Below are 25,483 nucleotides of genomic sequence, written 5' to 3'. Positions count from 1 at the left end.
GAAAACATGGTGTTGGATACTTTGGTGCACTAATCAGGGAACCATTTGACCTGATGAGGGGGATGTTTCCTCGTTTTGCCAGACCATTGTCAATCAAATGTGATCAGACCACTCCTACATGTTCCTGATGAAGTAATTAGTCTCTGAACTAAAAACAAAACATCCAAACACTGTCTTTGATTGTTTTTATTTAGTTATTAGACTAATGTTTAAGGGTATAGAGAATTACTTAAAAAATCAGCCTGAGGGTTTTCAGAGGCTGTGAAGTTATAGGTCAACATTTTGGGAAAATTCACTTTGCCACCAAGAATTAGATGAGAAAGACAATACCACCCTCACATCCGTCCATCCAAACATATGGATATGAGCATGTTAGCATACTGATGTTAGCATTTAGCATAAAGCCTTGCAGAGCTGTCAGTTGTGGACACTTGTTACTTTTTCTTTGTGTATGGACCTAACCAGCTGCTGGATACAGCTTAATGTTTAATGGACAAACATGAGAGTGGTCTTGATCAAATAAGCTTATTTTCTGAAATGGCTAGCTGTTCTCTTAAGACCAAAACAGGCTTGTTGTCATGTCCATTTGCACCCAAAAAAGGAATATAGAGGAGAGACAAAATTAAAAGATGAGCAAAACAAATGGAAATCAAAGAAAGAGTTAAGTGACTGTGCTGTCATGGTCCCCCAGTGCAGGTAAAATGAAAGTCAAGCACTTTTCCTTCTCTCTTTCCTTCTACCTGTATGTTTTCCTCTGCTTCAGTCTCAGAGGGGCCTTAACCCTGCTGATGTCTAAACCATTCGTGTGTGTGTGTGTCTGTTTGTCATCCCTTAGACGTGGCAGTAGGCTGTCCGTTCGGAGGTGAGGAACGTGGAGGCAGGGTATTGATCTTTAACGGGAACAGGGATGTATCCACGCAAGGCCTGATGCTGAGCCAAGAGCTGAGAGCAGCCTGGACCCCCAGGGGCAGCTTGCCTGGATATGGATTCACTCTGAGAGGAGGCCAGGATCTGGACAACAATCAGTATCCTGGTAAATAATCGCACTCAACAAGTCAGTCCTTCTCTGCTCAGTTCCCCATGTTATAATCAAAATTCTTTCTCCAACTTGCATTCCTTCACTTCTCCACTTTCCCTCCAGCTCCTCTCATTACCTCTTCATTGTTGACCTCCACATTTCATGGTTCCCCCATGCACCCCTCGACTACCATCCCCGTGTTCTCCTGTATTGCTTTCCTCCTCTTCTCTGGTAAAGTCATCAGTCAGAGGAAGGGGGTATAGGGAGAAGTGCCAATGAACTGCTCCCGCATCCATTCTTTAGGGATTTACAGTGCTGAAAAAGGAGAGAAAACATAAGATTGAGAGAAAGAAAGCAGTATTATAATACATTATCCGCATGTTCACTCTGCCAGAATCCCTCAGCCCAAATCCCTAAAACTGAGAGCAGACAAAGCAGGATTCAATCAAATTACGTGCAAGCAGCTTCGACTTTATGTGGCACCTACTTACTCTACCAGACACCTCCACCTTCTGACTTTACAAAGCACATTAGAAACCTCACTTCAATCATATGAGACCTGAAAAGGAGAGGATTTTTTTCTACGAGTGCGAAACTGTTTATATACATGAGTTTTCAGTTCAGAAACAAAATCCATTTGAAGCAAAGCAGGTCTATAAAACCACTGTTTTACTACCTCATTTTCTCCCTAATTTAGAGCCACTCTGCTCTCAGCATTACTCTGGCTTTGTGCTTCCACAGATTAGGCTGAAAAGGAGAATTTGTTTAGTTTTACCTTTTCTTTTCTTTGCCCCCACTCCCTCTCCCCTTTTTCCTTTTCATTCGGCTATAATAACAGATTTCTTCATTGCACAAACAGGATATCAAGAGAAATACACACACAGGAGTACACACTAGTTCACATGTGTTGCTTGTGATCAGTTTCACCGGCTGCTTGAGAGTGTGTGTTGAGTGTGTGCCAGGCTCCAGGTCAAAGCGAGACCCTGTGCAGACCCACTGCAAATCAGGGATTCCGGATTAAAAACATTGTACAGTAAATACACACTTAGGGGTTACAGGTTGAAATTTAGGCTGGTGGAGGCCGTCTGGGAGGAGGAAGTGGAGTAGAGACTCATGGGTGGCAGTGCTTTCAGCCAACACACACACGCCACATAAACATGCACACACACAAATGGTGCAGCACTTGTGTCGTCTGTCATTAGAGAGCTGGCTGGCGGAAGCAAAATGTGCACACACACACTCACGCACACACTCACACAGTGACTGTCGTTATCACAGCAGTAAAGTCACACTGTTCAAAGGAGCCTAGATGTTTGATCAGCATTATGAGAGGACTGCACAGGCGTCAGGGAGGCCTGCCAGAGCCGCCATATGCTCCCATCAACGTTAAATGTCATTAGTCTACTGCAGGAGCACAGAGAGAAGGAAGGAAGGTGCTTTCATGGCCTTTTTCTGAAAGATTATGTCACGTATTTGTGTTTTTATTTGATAGCTTACAGTGGGACACTAAATGAAAGAGACAAAGTGAGACAACGGAGGCAGCAGATGAACAAAAATGAAGAGCCCACACTTAAGGTCTACTGCTCAGAATGAAACTTGGCCATCTGTGGTTGTGAGCTTGACACAGAAGCAGCACCGAGAAGCGGAGTGTGGCTTAGGCTGAAGGCTGGAGTTCAGGGTAGGGGTAGCTGTGTATCAGGAGGGGGTCAGATTTCCTCAAGGTGCATTTCAGTTTCAGCAGAGGGGTCAAAGGTCAGAACTGACAGTGTTTTACCTGTCAATCACAGTGACTTGCTGAGAGAGTTACAGACACAGAGGCATGTCAGGGTCGGTGATTTGGATGTGTGCGGTGGTGAGGGGTCATTAAGTCGCTCATTTGCTTGGTAAGTAGGTGTAAAATTTATTATAGGGCTGCATGTCTGCACATATATTTAGTGAGTGTCTTTGTTTCAGTCTGTTCTACGTGTACTTTCAGGTTGAAATAAGTAAAAGTAGACAAAATTTGTACCTTTTTGTTGTATTTGAGCAACTTTTTAAAAGCTTCTTCTTCCCTCAGTATTATGATTTTATACCCCAAATGGACCTTCATGTAAAATCTGCCATATTAGTCAATTCTGAGAAAATCCTCCCAATCTCTAAAATTCAATTCCTCCCGTGTGCAGTGTGAAAAATATACTTATCAGTACTAAAATCTGCAAGTTGAAGCTGAATAGTCTTGAAATCCCACACATGCATCCAAGGATTAAGAAATCCTTCATTTCTCTGTCAAAACTCCCTCCTTTTCCACTGAGTGCCATTGACCTTTGACACTTCATCATCGAGGCCAGTCCCCTGCAGCCAAGCAGGCAGTCAGAGCAGGCAGCCAGTGACAGCTTGACAGTCCGTCTAAACTCTGGATGGAGGTTGTGTTTTCACAGCCCAGGATGGACACCAACAGCTAAAGCAGCTCAGTTACCAACACTATACCTGCACCTCGACCTGCCATCAATGAGTGGAGTCTATGCACCGGTGTCTCAGCCCATTATGTGTGCTGGTAGGATTCAGTGTGTCTCTACACACACGCACACACATACACACTAACCTCAAATCAACAGTGGCACTCAAGCCTTCCTGTGTGTACGGAAATGGGATTGACATGAAAAGGAAAGTGGGCCGTTATTTGATTTAGCCCTCGGTGCAGCCATGCGCACAATCTCACACGCACTTAACCCCAGAGGTGCCCGGTCCTCAAATCAGTCTCATGTCATGTAGCGGTTTTGAGAGCAAACAAAAGAGTCAGGATAAGGAGTACAGACAACCACTGTGTCGAAAAAACACACACCTATGGCAGGAGTGGAGTTGGACTTTGGGATGGACAGAGGAATTTGGACTGGGAGTGAGGCGGTCCGTCTCTGTGTCTCCCCATCTGCTGAAAACACACCTTGCTTCTAATGGCTTTCACAGATTGCGGTTTAAAGGCCAAGTGCGCTATCCCCCCTTCCTCCTCCTGCGCTTTTCGCCCCTTTTCCATACCTCTCCAACTGCCCCACAAAACCCACATCTTTAGGTCCTTTGTCGTGGCAGGCTTTTTGATACAGTGCACACAGACACACACACACACATAGCGACAGAGCACACCCCAGGGGAAGAGGGACAGGGCTTAAATGTTTAATGTTGTGGTTTCAGGGGGACTCAGTGACTGCAGCCAAAGGCAGAAACAGATGTGCCTCTCTCAGATTCAATTAGTCCCCTTCTTCTTAAAAATGCAGGAGAGGACGGACAGAGCACATGACAAGCAAAGTCTACAAGAGTGCACTTCCGCCAGCTTCGTCCAATCTTGCCTGCAGCAAGCCACAAGTATTCACTGATAGTTGCTAATCAATTAAAATATCAAACATTCACCAGCTCTCAAATGTGAGTATTAGGTGCTTTTCCGTTTAGTTTTGGAAGTCTGGCAAATTGGCATTCTTCACTATTCTCTGACTTTATAGGCCAAACATTTGATCATAAAAAAAAGTAATAGATTAATTGCTAATGAAACTGCTTGTTAGTTCAGGCCCAGTTGTCTCACTGAGCAGCATGAGGTTATTCTGTCTTTCTCAGTTTCACACAACTTAGTTTTGCTGTATCTGGCAGTGGTGGCTTGTATCCATTAAGTGCCTCTCTTCAGTCTCACATTGTTTTAATCAGCACTCGTGTGTGTATGTGTGTGTCTGCATCTACGTGTGTGTGTGTGCGTGGCTTTCAATGGTATGTGTCCCCTAACCGCATCCATTAAATACAGGCTCTATTTTAAACTCTGAGAGCCAATTAAAAGTGTGTGTGTTCATCACAAAACCCATGAAAACAAATAAAACATCTAATATAGATGAGATCTGCTGCTGCTTACAATTAGGAGCCATTCCTGCGCAGGCTGTTGGGAAATGTTGTTTAGCAAAATGTGATTGGAGCGATGTGAGCTTTCTAATGGCACTGGAATGCAGCATGGGGTCCCTGTCTCACAGCACATACACACATATACTAACACACACACACACACACACACACACACACTGTATGTACACAATGAACTCACAATGATGCATGTTGTGTTTATGAATTTATTCTGAACCAGGTCATGTGTGAAACGATAAGAATGAAAAAGCATGGCGATATCAGAAAGTCAACGCTGTGCTGCAGTGTGTGTGTGTGTGTGTGCGTGTGCGTGTGCGTGCGTGTGTGTGTGTGTGTGTGTGTGTAGTAAATGTGAGAAGCCTGCGTTCGATGAAGATTGCTGGAGACCTTGAAATCAGTCCCATCTGTGGCATTCTTTGAAGCTATTTATTTTCCGTCTCTCTCTCCCTCTCTGTCTGTCTCTCTCTTTCTGTCTGTCTCTCCCTCTCTCTCCCTCTCTCACTGTCTCTCTCCCTCTCTCTCTCTGTCTGTCTCTCTCTTTCTGCAGATCTGATCGTGGGGGCGTTCGGCTCAGGCGAGGTGGCGGTGTACAGGTAAGAGTGCACAAGGCATTCTATCACGTTTTTATCCCACGTTTGTCACTTTTCCTGCTTTTCTTTTTAGACACTTTCAAGTTTTCTTATGTCAGATTGTATCATGCATGCATGTGTGTGTGTGTGTGTGTGTGTGTGTGTGTGTGTGTGTGTGTGTGTGTGTGTGTGTAGGTCTCGAGCTGTAGTGTCTGTGGAAGCTGAGATGATCTTGACTCCCAGAGTCCTGAACCCTGATGACCGACAGTGTCACCTGCCTCAAACAGATATTATGGTTACCTGGTAAGAAGAAATGATCTTTTATCTCAATTTCATACTAAATATTAACACTTTAAACTGTTCCACATAAACCCGACAAATGGTTGACTTTTATATATAAATCTCTCCTCGGTCTGGTTCCTCCTTGCCTGTGTACATAGGCCTATATGTGTAGAAATCACGACCAATATGGCCTCTGTTTGTTTTGCAATTAGAGCACATTTGGGCCCATTACAATTGGTGAATTCAGTTCAGTTTTAATGGATCTGGAAAGCACCTTTTACCTTATTTTAGGCTTGATATCGTCTCTACTCTTTTGTAGGATGTGACAGTTGCATTAGCCTGTTGATGCCTTGCTGTAGCCCCGTTAGCCTGATCTCTCTTGAAACAGACATTTTAATCTCAATGAGACTTTTCTACAGTTGAATAAAGGAAAAATAAATAAATAAACAAATAAAAATACCGACACATGCAGACTTTGAAACGCCACTAACAATTAAGCAAGAAAAATGTTTTCCCAAAGAATTTAAAGTAGATTTTTTTTTTGTTTTCTAAAATGTTCCTCTAGCTCTTCACCACAGTCCACAACTTTCTGTAATTTTTTCCAGCTGTGTGTCGCTTCTCCACTTCTGTTCGGCATTGCATTGTGGGACAATAGCATCCATCAACACCCCACTCGAAGTCTAGCCCAAAAATGAAAAGTGAAATCTTTGAGCATAGTTAATAGTTAAAACTTCTCCAGTGTTAACACTCCAGATACTTTTACAATTCATGTGTTGTTTGGAATTCGGAGTGTGCGCAGGTGAATTAAACGAAGTCTTAAACAAACATGAGAGTAATGAGACCCTCTGCTGCACTGAACCCCAGAGCTGTACCAGAAATCTCCCTGCTTATACTGTATGGTAAAATGGTATGCAGTATAAAGTATACACATTCACAAATCACACGCAGCCTGACAGATGTGACAAATATTTCACCCCTGTGCTCAAGATGTCTGCCATCAGCCATGGTCTGTTTGTCTGTGTGTCTAATGCAATAATTTCGAAGCACACTGAAAAAGCATTCTCGTATAACCTGGAAAGTCAGATTTATGGAACTCTGCAATTAATTTGATACTGTATAATTCTATTTTGATTATGTTATTGTTCTTGTGGGTTGCAGGCTGGCTTTGAACAGTCTTGGGGTGAGTTTAGTCAAGGGGAACTAAAGGGGTGGGGGGGTGGGGGGGTGGGGGTAAAGGCTCCTGCTGTTTCGCCACAGTCTGTTGTTGGTCTTAACTTATTGGGGCTGGAACTGCTGTAGGACTATTTGGACGGGCGAAGTGTACTCGGCTAGCTGCCATCATGGTGTCTGCGTGTTCGTAGCGGTGTGTGAGTGTTGGCAGTGAGTGAAAAGGGAAGAGGGTTTGGGTCGGACTGACGGCGAGCACTAAACTGTGGAATTCTGTCAAAACAAAACTCAGCTTATTTAAATAAACTGCCATAAAGTTTTGGTCGGAGGTATGGAATCAGATAGGACATAGGACCCGCACATATGCATAGACTCAAACAGCAGCTCGGAGAATTCAAGGATGTCTGAGGTTCTTGTGTTTCAGAGCAGTGAAGATTTTTGGACGTTTTAGTTATTTCCCTGCTGTGGGAGGTAGCCCCAGCTTTTGCGCCTCATGTATTAACATTGGATTTGAGTCATGGGGTTAAGCATCTGATTTTTGGAAAAATGATAATCTGGTAATCTTTGAAAAACCTTTTTTTTTTCTCATTTTAAGTATTTTTGGGGCATCTTAGGCCGTTTTACAGAGAGCAGAGTTGTGCTTCTTTGTCTAAATCCAAGCAAAGATGGTAGCCAGTAATGACCAAAAAAAAGCAAAAGCAAAAGCAAAGGTTGGTTTTCTCTCCAGTAAACTGGCAACTCTATACCAACATCATCGCCATACCAACTTAAGACGTAAGAAATGTCAGTTAAAAATTCAGTTATTGCAGTTTTAAGTGACTTTCTGGGTTTTTCAAGGACTGTGTGACTCGATTGTAATGGTGATACATGACTGGCACAAAGTGGGGCTAGATGGGAGGATGAAGGAGTGGTGCAAAAGGAGGGACAGCTACTTAATGACCAGTCTTAAATTGGACATTCTTACTCATTAAGCAGACCCGGGGTTGTTGGGGAGGGGATTTATGTGTGCATGTGTGCAGGGATTGCCGGCTGGTGGTGCGTAGGGTGGTGGGGCACAGATGCATTTTGTGGAAAATTACATACAGTAATGACTAACCAAGAGCCAAAAGCTGCTGTCAGTAAAGAGGGGGTCATTTCTGCTCTACATACACTTAGGTTTGACACACAGTGCTTATTAGAGTCACACTTGAGCACACCCACCCGAAAACACACAAACCCTTACATGCAACACATATTAAACACCCATGGAAGCACCTGGAGAGGTCAGAAATGACTTAAGGGAGCAATTTTCAAAATAGAAACCTGCATTTTATTTCACATAAACCCACATCTGCATCACACACATTTAGAGCGCAGGGAAACTAGCTCATCATCACTGTGTCATCTAATGGGGATCCTAATTATTAACAAACACACGAGCATCCACAACATCTGCGTTTTGGATGGGAGGGTTTGTGAACTGGAACCAAACAAACAATAATCACATGAGCTCGTTGACCTCATGCCTAATACTGCTGAGTCTTCAGCGTAGAATCAGGAGCATTAAATCTGTAAAATCCCTCAGATTAGTGGACATTAACAGCGCAGAGCTCCCCGTGTGGGACTTGCTTTCCTGTTCCTGATTAAAGAGGTGATAACACACACATACATTCATACGCTTACACAGTAAATAGAGGAAATGCACAAATGTTTCCCAGTCTCCCATGTCTTTGTCTCTAATTGAGGGTCTCGCACGGCCCTCAGCGGTATTTCCTACTGCCCCCTGGAGTGCAGGAAGGAATAAGTGCCTTGCTCATGGACGGTGTATTTGTATAGTTCGTTCTCTTTGATTTCAGCATGCATACACGTATGAGGGGAGAGTGTAGTCAAAACATTGGCAATGAATGAATTAAATCATATGATCACATAATCCCAATTCACACAATTTACCGAGTCATATTTTCAGAATTGTTCATTCAGTTGTTCAAAATTCATGTAAATGTAACCTACAAGAGAAATCACAGTAAAGATAATTAAATACTCCTTCTTGTCTTCTTGTCCAGTCTTTTGAGACAGCACAGTGTCATTTATATATTACAGTATCAGGAGTGGGTACAGTGTTAAGCACCCATGCATTTTGTTCACTTGTCACTGTGGATGTGGGTCAATAGACATCTGGTGTCTCAATAATGTGTTGATCATGCACAATATGGTAACAATCATCTCACGCTCTTTTGTCTGTCTCTTCCCAATATTGTCTTCCTCTAGTCTGAAGGTGGAGGTGTGTGCAGCAGTGAGCGGAGTGGGGATCCCCAGCTCTGTAGGTAAGCAGCTGTGCACAGTGTGGTGGAGTGAGGGAGGGGGAAGAAGGGAAAAGCACAGAGGGTGGGACCGGAGTCAGAGCCAGCTCTGTTGTACATCAGTTTCCTGCTGTGAAACCGCTGCTCTGCCACACTGATCAGAATGGAGAACTAATGCAGCCTGAGGGAGGGTGGAGACAAGACTCGGGTCAAGAGACACAGACAGCGGAGGTGTAAAGTACATTGTTTCCACTGTCTAATGATGCTCTGTAGAATAAAACGCCTACAAATGGCTCCTTACTTCATAACTAATTGTAAGTTACACGCATAAAGAGACCATGGACCATTGGGATTTAACAAGGAGTGTCTGATTTGCTGGATTGCCTTGCTCACTTTTATTGTCATGCTTTTTCTTTCACTTCTCCATCCATCTCCACCTTTAACCATCTGTGCAGACCTGAGAGCAGAGCTGCAGCTGGATTGGTTGAAAGGCACCAGAGGCGGAGTGAGGAGAGTTTTGTTCCTGGACACCCAGCAGCCTCAGCGCACAGGCCTCCTAACTTTGGGTCACAACCGCGCACGTGCATGCCTGAGCTACACCATTTACCTGAAAGTGAGCAAATCACTCATATATACAGACTCTAATGTATGAGCTTTGCATGACGTTGTGTATCTTACAGATGACTATCTGACTGTTCAGTTTACTATTTAAACTTTCTGCTGCTCTCTCAGGAGGACGATGAGTTCAGGGACAAATTGACCCCTATCTCACTGGCTCTGAACTACAGCTTGGCTCCACCCTCTCATGGCCAAAACCTCCCACCAGTCCTCAACCACTACAGCAGCACCTTCCTTCAAGAGCATGTGAGTATATAAACTGTAGTGTAAGCGGAATTGTTGTGTTGTACATCTATTGCATGTTTGTCCTCCCATCTTTCCTCTGTTAAAGGATTGTCACATGCTGGGCACTTTCTAAAGTCACTTGAGGAAAATATGTGATTAACTCTGCTAGACTAAGCCAAACTCTGAGCAAATACTACCAAAATATGGCCCATATTCAAGCTGATGGTATACTTCACCCTTTTCACATGATAGACCAGATACACAGCTGTGTGATCCAGGTGCTGGTCAGTCAAACATAGGCAAGGCCAAAGGATAAAAAACGAAGAAAGGGTTCGCTGCACACCAAAAACTCACCTCCAGACTACCTTAAAACTATTTATTTGTCAAGCAAGCCTGATGAAGAATATGTGAAACACATTGTCTACTCGCCCACTTGCAGAAAGTGTCTAAATAAGTACCAAGAAGTTTTGTCAGAGCTGAGTTTCTCATGTACAGCGAGCCATTTCTTAATTTTTGATTCCGCTTCTAAACTGTGTTCATGCACGCTGATGCATCATACACTGAAGAAGTCTCACTTTGATCGAGCCTTTGCTTATTTTCTCACCACTTAGCATTAACTTGTTAGGCTGTACTTTCTTTTAATGCTGGCCATTGCATGTCTTAATTGGGACACATAACACCCACAGATGCAGACCATTAGAGTAACCATAGAAAGAGAGACAGAGAACATTTTTATTACATTACATTTTAAAATGACCAAACCAAACCGCAGCCCAAAGCTTCGCACATCAAATCCAAACTTACTCTTCTGCCCAAGACATGGATAGCAGTAGTCCAGTGTGCATGTTATGTGTCTGTATGCAAACACCTGCATCCTGGTGTGTCCCTGTTAGTTTTATTTCTGTTGTTGGTTTCCTGATGAGGTCTAGTTTACCTTGAAATTGTTCTCATGACAGTCCCCCCTCTCTGTGCCCCTCTTTCTCTCAGGCCTACATTCTCCTGGACTGCGGTGACGACAACATTTGTATCCCCGACCTCCAGCTCTCTGCCAGCATGTAAGACTGACATGGCCACACCCTCTGACCTCAACCTGTAAACACTCAACACTTCACACAGCCAAACACAGACACACATGCACACACGGCCAAACCAAAGAAAGTATGTCTGTTATTTCTCACACAATGAGCAAAGTTTACACTGAAGTTGCTCACATTATACTTCCATTTACCATGTGGTGTGTGTGTGAATGTGAATTAGCCTCCTCTCTATAGTGTTTCCAGCTGTACGATATCTCCATGGCAGCGTTACACAAACATCCTGTCACCCTCTTCTGACTGACACACACACGTACACACGCACACATTGTTGGGGTTATTATCGGGGTCAGGGGTATTGCATTCCATGCAGCAGAGTCTGTTGCACATGAACCAATCCTAGAAATTACAACACAAGTTAGGAGTCGGAGATTCTTGTTTGTAACTGCAGCAAAGTGCTTTATCTCATGGCCGAAATAATCTCTCTGCACACTGTGCTCTTTTTTCAATGAAACACACACAAACACACACACACAGGGACCAATCAGAGCTGGTGATTGGAGACGACAATCTGGTCACGTTGACCATCACTGCGGTGAACCGAGGAGAGGGAGCCTACGAGACAGAGCTCCACACACAGATACCTCCAGAGGCTGACTATATTGGAGTGAAGCGCAGGGTGGAGGTAAATAAATGCACGCTTACACACACACACCGCATGCACATTTGTCTGAAATCAGGTTGTTTCATGTCAGTAGGATGGACACTGATAATAGACATATAGGATTGAGTCTCGTCACAATTGAAGCATGTGCCAAGTGATCATACGAGAAGAGGAAGTGAGCAATTGGAGGCTGCAGTTACAGTACGACATCACATCCTGTTGTGTCTTTGTGATGTGTGTTTGTTTGGAGTGATTAAAGCCAGGCTATCAGCAGGGTATGCTTTACAGGCAGCAGCCCAAAAGCCCCTATTATGATTTACAAGCTACATTAGTGACCACGGAAATGGATAGGGTCAACTGCTGTGTGTGTGTGTGTGCGTGTGTGTGTTTGCACGTATGTGTGCGCTAATGAGTGTGTAATGGGGCTGTTTGATTGATGAGGTTGTTACTGTCAGAGCATTCATCACTCTTCCTTTCCTGCCTTCGTCTTTCCCTCCCTCCTTCTCTTTGTCACTCCCTTGCTCCCTGCCCCCTTTGATGGTTATACTTCCCTCCGTTGTTCTCCTCTTCCCCCTCTTGACACCCAGTGCTCCCTATTTGTCACTCTCATCCACTTTTGCGTCATCATCTCACTCAATGTACTTCTTTTCCTCTCTTTATCTTTCTCCTCTCATCTCTTATCCAGTCCCCGTCTCAGCTAAATTGCGAGTACAAGATGGTGAATGAGTCCAGAATGGTGGTGTGTGACCTCGGGAACCCAATGGTGGCTGGGACAGAGGTGAGTTTTAACACGCAAAAGCACAAAAACACACACTTTGCACTAAAACATCCCTTTCAAATGTCCACGCTAAGGAGCTGCAACTGTTACGCCTCAGCTTTAATTCTCACTGATTGATGGTTTCCAATGATTGCTGATCATCGCCTTGACCCTCATTCCACACACTCTGACTCCCTTGGCTATACTTCACACTCAATGTCCGTGTGAGTATGTGTGTGCAGCAGGTAGTAATAATCCATTTAGCTCTTGGATGGCTGACACATGCAGGAAGCCAAGGCTTTGTAAAGTAAAGAGCGGTCCCTTCCTACATGAAATTCTATCACACCGGTGTACGCATGTGCACCACAAAGCATCTCACTTGTGCTCCAGTGTGTGTATGTAATCAAGTGTGTATCACCGTGAGTGTAGGGTTTTTCTAAAGGTGTCAAGGCCAGCACAGAGGTGCGTTTGAGCTCTGGAGGTGACACACAGCTTACTGATAAATCTATTATGTGGTCATGTTTCACTGTTGGGGGAGCAGAGCCAAACAAGACGTGTGTGCGCGCACGTGCGTGTGCGCGTGCATGCTCCCCAGCCGTCCAGATGTTTCCTATATTTAACTCTCCCTTTGCCCCGTCGGACATTCAGGAATCCGTGAGCTTATGCAGAACATACCTCCACATACCCCATGCAGACTCTAGTCATATTGTGCAACTAAATAGTCCTCATCGCTGGAGTTCATTCCTTGTGCCACATGACGCAGCTGTAGTGCCTCACGGAGCGGGGTGATCAGTGTAGGAGGTAGATGCCTGAAGGAAATCTGGTTTTGGCTTCAGCACATGTGTCTGGCTGCCTGCCTGCCTGCATCTCTTTCAGCACCTTTCCTTCTCTTTCTGTCTTCATTTTAGTCCAGTGAGCCTTGATGGCATTAAGCAGAATTCAGCATATTTTGCCAAAGCTTTGTTCACATTCAATAATGAATGATTATATTAAGGCAATGATTCAAATAATCATCTGTCGACTTTAAGTACAGTCCCACTGTGATGATATGATCATAGTGTGTTCCTGTTTCACAAAACTTTAGTGTTTGCATTCCAAGCAAAATGTAACCGGAAACTACAAAATTAGTTGTTTATGCACAATGCATGCAAGTTGCTGGAAATGAGCAGAGATGCGAAGAATAATGTACGCCAACATTTAATTAAATGGGCATGTTTCAATTACAGTTGCACCTTTGTCAAGTCAAAATGACCAATTTTGACTTGACAGTTTTTACATTGTGGCAAAGACGTGTGTGTATTGTGTCGCAGTGATATCTGCTATTAGCATGCTAACCAGCTAGCCCTGGGCCGCCCTGTCTTGTAATACCGCTTTGTACCGAAAGAGGTGATAGTCCAAAAGTATAACCCCCTGTAGTTTCAGCTGGGCGATAATAAAATAGAACCCTGAACTGTCATTGTCTTTCCACTGTTCCATAAATCACAAAACAAACCCTTAATTCACAGAGTTAGATGTGAAAATCACTGTGTGATGCCCGACCACACTCTCACTCTTCTACCATTTCATGTCTCTCCTGTGCCGGCCTGTGTCTACATCGTTACGGTCGGAGCCGCTGATCACCTCTGCACTGTTTTCCCTGTCATTAAACTGGCTTCCTCCTGTCTCTGAGGCTTTATTTGATCCTGATCCGGCTGTATTCAATGGCAGGCCGCTGAGCCCGGTTCAGTTGCTCGTGCTGTAAACAGCAATAATCCCTTTGTGCTCCGAGCTCTCAGTCTAGGCAGACTCCAGTCAGCCAATAGGGCCACTATCTGCCTGCTACATCGTCAAATAACTACAGCAAAGAGATTAGTAAGCAGCAGTTATTGGTTTCTCTGGTGATATGCTGTTTACAGTGACCTTCGACAGGTGGCCAATTCGTACACGTTGCACCTTTAAGTCCTGCAGTGGCTGTTAAAAGCTTCTAGTTTCTTCTCTCTTTAGCCTCAGTGCTCAGCTGAATTGTTATTTGTTACCAGTGGAGACCAATAGTGACAACTTTGCATGGCTGACAAAAAGTGTTATAATTCTTTCCGAAACTTCTCAAACCGCCGCTTCAGCATAAACCACTTCTGTCAGCATTGTTCCAAAAGCATTGTTTTGCCAAAATGTGGTTCAATGCGCTTTTGTGGCAAAGGAGTTTTAAGGAGGGCAGTGACCCAACACAGAAGCAGTGTATTTAGCCATATTGTGGCAAAATGATAATTATTTGGAATACACCGAGTAAACAGATGGACAGCGGGGAATCATGCAACACTGCGAGAGTGCTTTGAGAGCGTTCCTGTGGATGTTTTGATGATTTTTCTTGACCGTGAAAATGTACAATCCACTGTAACCAACATAAATTCAAGCTGACCACAGCTGCTGGTCGCTCGAACGGGTGAAACTACAAACTTTTAACCACCACCTTTCAAGTTGGCCCGTGATGCTCAACAGATTTTAGGAGACACAGTTGGTCTCTTCAGACTTTTGTCAGGCTGTCCTCCTCCTCCTCCTCCTCCTCCTCCTCCGCCTGTGACAGAGCGTATCGTAGCTGATAGTGATGTCTTCTCTCTGAACAACTCATACTCATTTGGTGTCTGTCTCTTTAGATCTTTCATGCTCTTCTCTTCCAGGCTCTCTCTGATGTGTCCTATAAAGATGGCCTTGACTTTGTAGTCCCGCACCCCCCCCCCCCCCCCCCCCCCCCGCAGTCATGCCTTGTGAAGTTCGAGTCTGCATGCTGTCACTTCCCTCTGTGGACCATGTGTTTGACCTGTTGCTCAGTAGTGCTCACAGACACATACACATACACATGGACGTGTACACTGCCGTACAGTGACAAGCACACACACACACACACACACACACGCTGTTGCCATAAAGTGGATGATGAAGTAAACCCTCCACGTGTTTTCAGTTAGCCTAGAGGACAGGGGATTTAAACTGGAGAGAGACAAGAACCTTAACTGTAGTGTTTAAGTGTGTGTCTGTGTGTGTAGTCTGGATTTTCTCTGATTTTAGATTTCTGCTCTTGTCAGCGCACACACACACACACACACACACACACACACACACACACACACACACGCACACCAAATCGTCTGCCTATGTAACAACAGAAGAGGATGTAGTTAAGAGGGATTTCACTGTCTATGACTGGACACTTTGAACATGATGTGGATTTTGATGCACAGATGCATCTTATTCCTGCCCTTCTTTCCTCTCTCTCCCCTCTTTAACTGTCCACCTCTTCTTTCTTTCTTTCACATTTTTTACACATTCTCTCCCTCTTTTTTTTTGCATTTTCTCCACACTATCGCCCAGCTGTCTGTTGGTTTGAGGTTTTCTGTCCAGAGGCTGGATGATGCCGGACCGAAGATCAACTTTGAGATGCAGATCCACAGGTGACACACCCATCAACTCTCACGCATGCCCCCCAACCTCCCACACACACACACACAAAGAGCTGTTTGTCTTTCTGTCTGAGCCATGTAAATTAGTCCTGTGTCTGTCCTGATCACGTCGCTGTCTGTGGTTTGATGAACTGACCGCAGAGACAGAAGAAGGCGGATGGCCCAGAGGAACTCCAGGGACAAGACACAACATGTTCACTGTTTGCTTCGTTGTATTGCTCTCAATGCATCACATCACTAGACACAGACAGTTAAATGCTGGCCAAGCCCGCTGCCAGAGAAAATCTTCTTGGAGTCAGCTGAACACAAAAATACTTGAGCTTTTCTGAACCTTTGCATTCACTCGTATTGTATCACAGCCTCCTGTGAAATGTTTGCAAATAGATGCAGAATATATAGCACAGTGAGGGTGATGTGTGGTTTTCATTTTATTTACTTTATTTAAATTCCCTGTGAATCTCTCCACAGCTCCAACAAAGATAACTCCAACAGCAACCCAGTCAGTTTGAATCTGTCCATCGTTGCCGTCGCTGAACTCGATTTGCGCGGGTGAGTCAAGCATCTTTGCGTGTGAGAGCGTGGTGTCCTCTGTGAGAAACAGTGACAAAATTCTTTGTTGTCGTGTTTGCTTCACAAAGATGCAACTGATCTGGTTTCGGCCTATACTTGTTGGTGTTTGCAGGATATTACAGCCCTTTTTGAGATGTTTAAATTTGTGGAGCCTGTTTATATACAGATGGAAAACAGCATGAAAACACAGTTCTAGAAATAAATTTGAACTAATCGTGAGCACATGGGAGACTTGTGAGCCTTTGACATGTTCACGGATGTCCATGTGCCCACTGAGATACACACAAACATACACACACGGAGACACAGGCACACTTCAAAGCTTGGATTCTTGCGTGGCGTTGTTTGGGTGTGGTCAGTTGTACATACAAACACAGGAGGACCGGGGATGAGAGAGAGACGAGGACATATGAGTTCCTGTTTTTGTACAGTGAGGCTGTCCTGACTCAGCCGTGTCCATCTTGCATTTTAAATGTTGTATTTGCTCAAACCTGATGAGACTGCGCCCGCAGCGTAAACAGTTTTGCCCACGTAGGTCAGACTACCTTGACAACTTCAGAATGGTGTCATCAAATGGAGCGGAATCAGCTTTTCAACAGTTTCCGAACCAGGAAAATCCCCAAAACTGCCATTTAGAGCTTTAATCTTCAATGCTGACAACATTTGAACTATCATTGATAGAATTCTCTATATAGATTTTACATGAATGTTTTAACAGTAGTTTTTTGTTGTTTAATTCCTAATTCCTAATTAGATACACCTGTAGCACCTAATGCACTGTGGGCACTGTCACACCGGTGTTTTAACATTGAGGTCATAGTCAGTGGTGGTGTTGTACTGAACTTCAATATATTCAGAGTTATTGTGATTTTAATACAAAATTTACACTCTGTGCTTGATTACTGAGCCACGGTGGAGGGATACAGCCTTGCGTTTGGGTGTAGGTGACAAGACACTTTAGTTAGTTTAGTTCAGTTTACTGAGAGTTGTGTCTGGTCTGCTCTGGGGGTGCTGTCCTCGGGCCCCATTGGCCCGGCTGGTGGGGGGGCTCCCTACCTTGGTGTGGGGACTCGCCGGTACGTCAGGGTTGGTGGGGCCCGGGTGCTGGTGCCCCCTGTGCTCATAGCCTGTGATGACTCCTCTCGGTGTGGACGGCCCCAAAGGTGGCATTCTCCTCAATCCTCAGTGCCTTGCATGTCTCATTACTTCTGCTACTGTCTGTGGTGAGAATGTGAGTGTGTGTGTGTGTGTGTGTGTGTGTGTGTGTGTGTGTGTGTGTGTGTGTTTGTTTCTGTGTGTGTGTATGCATGTGGTTGAGGGTGTGTGTTAGTACACATGGGGGGTGGGAGGGTTGGGTTTTTCATGTTATTCTGTTTTTATTTATATTGTTTTTAACTCTTGTAAAGCACTTTGTGTTGCACTATGTATGAAAAGTGCTATATAAATAAAGTTTGATTTGATTTGATTTGAATGCTCACAGTGACCAATAGTCAGCATTCATACAGTCAGTGAATGTTATATTTAGATGGACTTCCAAACCTATCGGTGTGTACATGCATCAGTGTCACCGAGCTGTTTCTCCTCTCCTCAGGGTGTCTCATCCCTCTCAGGTGGTGCTGCCATTCCCACGCTGGGAACCCAAAGAGAAGCCTGTCAGGGAGGACGACGTGGGACCACAAGTAACACACATCTACGAGGTAAACGCACGCCCTGAATCAAAACACAGCCACACAGTTCAGTCTCATGTGAAGAGGAAGGTAGAGGGGCACTCAGAGCGGCGAGGAGGTAGAAGGCTGGGTTGTTTTGTTGTTTTTTGTTGTCGCTGGTCTCTGTGTCTGAATGTTCAGATGAAAAGAGCAGAAAAATAGGTGTGGGAAGTTGTAAAGTGTGGGGGGGGGGCGCTCTGTCAGGTGGAGTAAACAGTAGCACACACACACACACAGAAAAACAGCAGCTCTAGATAATGAATTGGGCTCTGGCTGATCAAAGGTCTCCAGCTCAGGAGTAATTACTGCTGTAAGGCGGGAAAAAGAGGGGGGGGGGGGGGGGTACAGAAGGGAGTAGGGGGCAAGGCGAGGAGGGAAGAGGAAGATAGGGAGAGAGGAGGGGTTGTTCTTAAAGGGATAGTGCGGATTAATTTGACGTGGGGTTGTATGAGGTACTTCAGTGTATTACCCACAGTAGACGGCGGCCGGCATGCACCCAGTTTGTACCAGTGAAAGAAGCTAAGCGGCGTGCAGCTGTGGACAGGTGCGGCAGTAACACATATTTTAGCCACCTTTCAAAATACCAACCTAAGAAAATCAATATCAGATTAAGTGTAAGCTATATTTAGAATATTTTCACTGCTTTACTTTCCATCAGGAAGTCCTTTCTGACAGGACCTGAAGCCGTGAATATTGCTGTCTCCAAAGCCACAGTCCCAATCAGACCACACCAGTAATTTTACCTCGCAGAACGGGGAAGTTGCTGGTGTACCGCTGCCTCAATCGATTAGTTTGTTTATGTTGTTGTGTGACTTTGGTGAATCCTGAATAACCCTTTTAAACACCAGCGTCACACAATAATACTAACTAACTAACAGAACGAGGAAGTGGCACTTTAGCAGCAGGGCTGACTGATGGCAAGGCCAAGTGGTGAAAATATTCTAAATATAACGTACAGTCAAAGTGATACAGTTTGTTTGGTGTGGGCCTTTTTTGGTGGCTAAAATACATGTTGCTGCCGCCCACAGCAGTACGTCGCTTAGCTTCCTAAACCACTACTCCTGCTGCTCCTTCAAACTGGGGGGGCGTAGAGACCGCCATCCACTGTAGGTAGTACACTGACGATACCTCATATAACCCCACTTCAAATAATCCAGACCATCCCTTTAAGTCTGGACCCAGAGCAATGAGTAATAACCACCAAGAGGAAAAACAAGGTCAAACGGAGGTACAGACAAATAGATAGAAGGAGGGAGGATGGCAGACAGACTGGCGACAGTTTACAATAGGGGTATGTGCATGTGTGCGTCCATGCACTGCACATGTGATTTCTTTCCGTTTAAAAGGGACGGCCGCTTCATTGAACCCGAGTGCAGCAGTGTCTGGCCCGTCCTGCAGCTGATAATGATTTTCATTTGCGGTACTTTTCCCAGTTGGCAGCTGCTTCTAGTTAGAGAGGACGGAGTTTTTGCTCTTGCAGAATTCCTGCCCTGCAGCACCGGGATCATGTCCTGTTTGGATGACTAGCTTCAGTGTTAATGACTCTGTGTGTGTGTGTGTGTGTGTGTGTGTGTGTGAGAGAGAGAGACAGAGACAGAAAGAGAATACAGGTTGAGGTAGAATATGAGGATTTATTGAATTGATGGTTCATTAAAGCTCATAATTCATTTATCCTACTCTTGGTGTGGAATGATGAGCCAGGCGATGCTGTAGGTTTGACTTGTCTTGTATTTTAATCCCCAGTGACTGAATGTCGTGTCACAGTTATCTTCACTAAAACACAGGTGGCCTGTGTCATCATCCCGCAGTTATGATAACCTCATTATAGCCTCAGTCACTTGAGACCTACTAATAAGACAGAAGAAAGCACAATCCTGACAACTTCCTGGGTTTTTTCTGTTCCCCATCTCTGCCTCCAGCTCCATAACGCTGGTCCCAGCAGTATTCAGGAGGCCGAGCTCCAGGTCGGCTGGCCCTCCCGTTTCCGTGACGAGAACCTGCTGTATGCCATGGAGATTCAAACTGAAGGACCAATTAGCTGCCGGACGAACACCAGCCTCAATCCACTCGGCCTTCAGGTAACACGACAACATATGAACATATACACGCTTATGCAGACAGACGCATTTAAAAACTCATTTAGAGACATGTAATTATGGACGTACATGCCTGTTTTGGAAATATATTTCATGGTATTCCTAACCACTAATTTACCTTTCTTGCATACTATTAAGCCAGAGGACTTTTATTTATTATACTGCAAGCGTACTATTCATCCATGTATCTCTCCATCATTTATATCCACTTACTGAAAACATAATTGTTCCCATTTTTCTGGCTTCTTTCCGTGTTCTTAGCCAGTTTTCTCCAAATGAGGTGGATTGAGTATTATTCTTATTAGCAGAAATTAGAGTTTGATAGTTTCCAGTATGTATGATATCACCCGCAGAGTCATTCCAAAAGAAAACATTCAGTTGTTTCATAAAGTGCACAATTATGTCAGAAAAAGCTGGAATCACATACGAAAACGAAGTCTGATGGACAGCATTTGAGGCGCAATCAGGAAATCTCTGAAAATCCTCCTTTCAACAAAAAGCATTTGGATCAGATCGAAATGTCACACTTGTTTCCACACCTGCTGATTTTGTCTTATTTTATTACATCTCTTAAAACATCTTTAAAATCGTACTTTACGAGCATTCCTCAGGTATGTCTTCAGGCCCGCCATCTTCTCATCGGCTGTCAGGGCTGCATCAGAGCCCATGTGCCATACAGACCACATTACACCATCAAAATGTGATAATCAGTATGTTCCTCCTAATAACTATCCTCAAAAGACCCAGACATGCTGTAAGAGGAATGTTTAAAGATGAAACAGAGGACTGTCTTTTCTGTTTCTCATCATCTCCCATTTGCAAAAGATTTAGTTTTATTTTTGAAGATCTATTATGATAGACACTTTATAGCTCAGCTCTGACTTCATAGCAAATATAAACTGGCTGAAATACATGAGACAATTCTAATCAAATGTCTCAAATCCTTGACTTGATCGTCTTGTCGTTCCAGGTTGGCTGTTTTCAGCTGAGTTGTTGAAATATAAAAAGTAAAATAGTCAAAATGTTGACTCTCCTCGTCTGTCTCAGATTTCCTCTCTCCAGGACACACCTGAGTTATTGGGTTTCTTGAGGAACACCAGCGCTCCTCATCAGCGCCACAAACGAGCCGTCACCGCCTCTCAGAGTTACAGTGGTAAAACCCTGGTGAGCCTCACGCACATCGAGAAAACAAACTAAAAAGCACACTGGTGGTTCGCGGCTGTTTAACGTCTCTCCGCTCTCTCTGTCCTCTGTTTCTTCTCCACATCCTTTGTTTCTCTGCAGAACTGCACCAACATTTCCTGCCTGAAGATCATGTGCGTGGTTGGCCGCTTGGATCGTAGGCAGAGCGCGGTGGTCAAGATCCGCTCGAGACTTTGGGCGCATACTTTCCTGCAGGTCGGTGTCTTGACCTGTCGCCGTGAAATTTTTTTGTCTGTTATTTGTTTGATGCTTTGCTTCCTTCCCAAGTGTGTCACTCTCTTTTGTAGGGTTTCTCATTGTTGTACCTCAGCTTTTGGTACAACAACATGATCTTCATTAGCAGATGGAGTTTGCCAAGCTGTCATTGTAAATTGTAGATTTTAAAATTATCAGTTTCTCTGAGCACTTTAGGAACTTCTTGTCCATGTTAGATATAAAAATAACGATAACACAATAAGTCAAATATGTGATTGTTTGTCTGACAGCGGCGTAACGACCCCTACATCCTCAACTCGACTGTGTCCTTTGTGGTCACAGCCATGCCTTACCGCATCCACCCCTCCACCCTGCCTCAACACGCCACCTCGGTAAGATGCAGGCAGTGACAGAAGTGTGTGAGTTTGTGTTACGTGCTAAAGGAGACAAAGGACGTGTATCAGCACTAATAAACACCTAACTGTATCTGTCTGTGTCCTGCAGATGGGGACGCTGGTGTTATGGGGGACTCCTGATGTGTCGTTTGCTGTCCCACTCTGGGTCATCATCCTTGCCATACTGCTGGGGCTGCTGGTGCTGGCAATGCTAACATTAGCCATGTGGAAGGTATATATCACACACACACACACACACACACAATCATCATCCATCATCTTCAGCATTCTGTACAGTAATTGAATTATCCAGTGTTACACTAATGAGTTAATGTGATCCCTCAGTGTGGTTTCTTTGACCGGGCGCGGCCACCAGCTGACGATAACGTCTCCGACCAGGAGCAGCTGACGTCTGATCAAACAGGGGACGCCTAAGACCATTTGCAACAGCTCCTGATTGGAGGACTGTGGCTTAGAAGGGATGTGCACCTTCTGAGTAGCTTGAACCAGATCTGAGATCTGTATTTGTTGGACCCTTCATTCCTTGGCTGGATGTCTTCTGTCTCTTTGGTAATGAAATTGACTGAAAGGACAGACTGAAGACTGCAGCGCCACACAGGCTGGGACCAAAGAACAAGGTTCAGACCAGACAGAGTGGGACCAAAAAACATGTAACAGACTCAGTCACACACACACACACATGTCCTTGGTTTATCTGTTGTGATGAAACACGAGAACTGAAGACAGAGCGGACTTTGTTATGAAGACAATGCTTTAAATGTTTCTGTAACTTAACATTTTTGTGAGTCTGTGTAAGTGAGGCACAAAGAGACTTGAGGTCTACGCACAAGTGCTTTTGCGTGTGTGTGTGCGCGCGTATGTGTGTGTTCATATGTGTGCATGTGTGTGTAGTACTGTACATATGTGTGTGTTGATTAGGTCCCCCTCGTGTCATCACTTATGAAACTCTTTCCCCACCTGATTTAATTTATCCTTGTTTTGTCCAGACTGGCCTGTATCCACATTAATCACACACACATACAGATGCAGCCACATGCATAAACACAAAGGCACAAAGTTGATGTGTATATTTATGAATGTATGTGCAATATTTGGGCGTTGCGTGATACTGAAGCTTGTTTACACTGGCATTATTTTATTAGAGCTTTCCATTGTTTATGTATAGAAATGATTTAATTGGTGTATTAGATATTAGAATATATGAACAACAAAAGCATTTGTTTGGACTGATTTACAGTAAAGCCCCACAACATAAGGTTTTAAAATGGAGCAAAGTGAGTAGACAGACTTATTAACTAACTTATTATTGTCCTGATAGAATGATTTTAGGATGTTATCTTTGAGGAATTAGAGCATATCTTGCCAGCTGAAGCCCTGCTAGTTCAAGGTTTGCATGTCTCTGTTAACATAGCAGTTGATAAGACTTCAAAAACACGCTGCAGACTGCAGTCTGAGACTGTGTACATTACTGCACGTACTGGGTGACATTTAAAAGTGTGTTGAATGTTGTCATTTGCTGATCTGACATCAGCGTATCGTGCACAGGGCTGGCAGAGCAAAGCGGTCAGGACATCAGCAGCACTCTGAGCTTAAAACTAACTTTTAATCCGTCACCTTTCAGTCATATTTGGTTTTTGTATCAAGTGTGGAGTTTTATCACAATAAAGTGTTGTTCCTTTTCTGTATATTTACTGAACTTTACACTGTCTTGTTCAACATGAAGCGAAAGAATGAAATCATCAATGCATCTGCTGCAAAAAGAGCACAGAAACATAATATAATAAGAAATTGAAATATGTTAAAAGTCATTTTATTCTGCACTACAACTTTCCTTCCATACTAATGATGACAAATACCCACAGACCCTGTATTTGCTTAATACTAATATCACACAGCACTTTTGCTCTGTGTAGGTTACATTCAATTTTAAAAACACACACAAAATGTTTAGCGTACATAGAGTTGTGATATATCTGGAATCATCCCGTACTCCACTCTTTTCTAATCGGTTTTGTCAAACATCATCAGTGATCAGGGCTCCTCCTCAGAGGAAGGACTCTTGCTCCCCCAGGTGGTACAAAGTATAAAGAAATCTGACTGGCTGTCAGAAATGAACCTGAGGAATCAGTGTGATGCAGGACAGTGACCCTCAGTGGTGATGACTTGAATTGTGGGCGCCCATATAAATGCAGTATACATTGAGGACAAGTAAAAAGTAACCGATAGGATGAAGATACATTTTGGATGTTGCAGAGCAAAGCGTTGGTGGAGATGCTTTGTCGTCCAAGCTCCAAACTGAGTTGTCTGTTTAAATATTCTCCATTTACTGTTCTTTACAACACCTGTAGCATTACAGGTGCCTCTATGAAACAGTGCTACAGTCTAGTTCTCTAATTTTTATTCCTCTTCACTATATACCTGCTACAAGATGGTCTGGTCATCTGAGAATTAAGCTTGTGGTCACATATAGTCTGTAAATCTGTACTGCATGGTGATAGATTGATTTTGTGGAGCCACAAAATGTTTCGCATTGAGTTTTATTAAGGTTCTTGTCATCTCTCCAAATTCAGTCTCTCTGCAGCAGCCTCAGACTTTACACCACAGACCTGACACAACATCACAATTTCCTGGCTTTTGGGAGATATAGATGTAGGCACAGATCATACAGGTAATCCACAGAAGTCAGCCTGAGAGTGAGGCAGAAGAATCAATACTGTCCATCTAACCTGAATGTTCCTTAAAGACAGCACACTCATATCTACTTATATCACCATTAACCAGTTTCAAAGGAATTGGATTTGATTTTGTGCTGAGTTGAATTGAGAGGCAGCAAGTATGCAGGAGCAAGACTGAGAGAATGGCATGAGGCTAAATAAGACCAGAAAGGAAAAAGTCAGCACTGACAATGTATACATTTTGAAGAGTAGTATCTGTACAGCATGTCAGATCCCAGAAGGCACCTCCAAATTCACAATCCACTTGTGCATTAATGATGAGGTGTATGAACAGCCAGCACAGGTCAAAAAGGAGCACACAACAAGGTGGAACTTTGAACTGTGAACGTGAATCCATGCACGTCGATCAGACTGTTGCAGATATAAGATTAGTCGTTGATATTTCTACAGTTGCATGAATCCAAACGCCATTTGTCATTTTGAGTTATTAAAGTGCAAATTCTATTATTCTTCATTAGCAGTGCAGCTGGAGGAACAGATCATTTTGAAACACAAAGCCTGTGATTAAATCTGTTCTTCCCCTCAGGCCTGTGTGCAGGTTCTCAAAATAATCTGAGGCACAAGGGACAGCCGTAACACATTCAGGCTATGGCCTTTTATGACCACCCCCCCTCTCTTTGGTTCTTCTTCTCATTTGTGCAG

The 25,483-nt window shown here is 44.0% G+C and overlaps 1 protein-coding gene across 1 annotated transcript in view; it reads left to right on the top strand.

Moving 5' to 3' along the window:
• itga8 (integrin, alpha 8) overlaps nt 1-23,790 on the top strand; it is a 37,427-nt gene extending 13,637 nt beyond the window's left edge. Inside the window, exons 13-30 of the mRNA XM_076738148.1 lie at nt 836-1,033; nt 5,439-5,484; nt 5,656-5,763; nt 9,157-9,212; nt 9,644-9,801; nt 9,921-10,052; nt 11,019-11,086; nt 11,603-11,750; nt 12,415-12,507; nt 15,832-15,911; nt 16,389-16,469; nt 18,082-18,187; nt 20,116-20,274; nt 21,340-21,456; nt 21,577-21,690; nt 21,981-22,082; nt 22,195-22,317; nt 22,431-23,790. Of these exons, the coding sequence (XP_076594263.1) occupies nt 836-1,033; nt 5,439-5,484; nt 5,656-5,763; nt 9,157-9,212; nt 9,644-9,801; nt 9,921-10,052; nt 11,019-11,086; nt 11,603-11,750; nt 12,415-12,507; nt 15,832-15,911; nt 16,389-16,469; nt 18,082-18,187; nt 20,116-20,274; nt 21,340-21,456; nt 21,577-21,690; nt 21,981-22,082; nt 22,195-22,317; nt 22,431-22,520 (1,979 nt within the window). The 3' untranslated portion in view covers nt 22,521-23,790. The remainder of the gene's footprint in view (nt 1-835; nt 1,034-5,438; nt 5,485-5,655; nt 5,764-9,156; nt 9,213-9,643; nt 9,802-9,920; nt 10,053-11,018; nt 11,087-11,602; nt 11,751-12,414; nt 12,508-15,831; nt 15,912-16,388; nt 16,470-18,081; nt 18,188-20,115; nt 20,275-21,339; nt 21,457-21,576; nt 21,691-21,980; nt 22,083-22,194; nt 22,318-22,430) is intronic.
• The last annotated feature ends 1,693 nt before the right edge of the window (nt 23,791-25,483 follow it).

The sequence above is a fragment of the Chaetodon auriga genome, chromosome 8 (assembly GCF_051107435.1).
Source record: "Chaetodon auriga isolate fChaAug3 chromosome 8, fChaAug3.hap1, whole genome shotgun sequence".
In the NCBI taxonomy this organism is placed as follows: Eukaryota; Metazoa; Chordata; class Actinopteri; order Chaetodontiformes; family Chaetodontidae; genus Chaetodon; species Chaetodon auriga.
The sequence above is the reverse complement of the archived record's forward strand: the minus strand, read 5'-3'. Positions and strand labels throughout refer to the sequence as shown.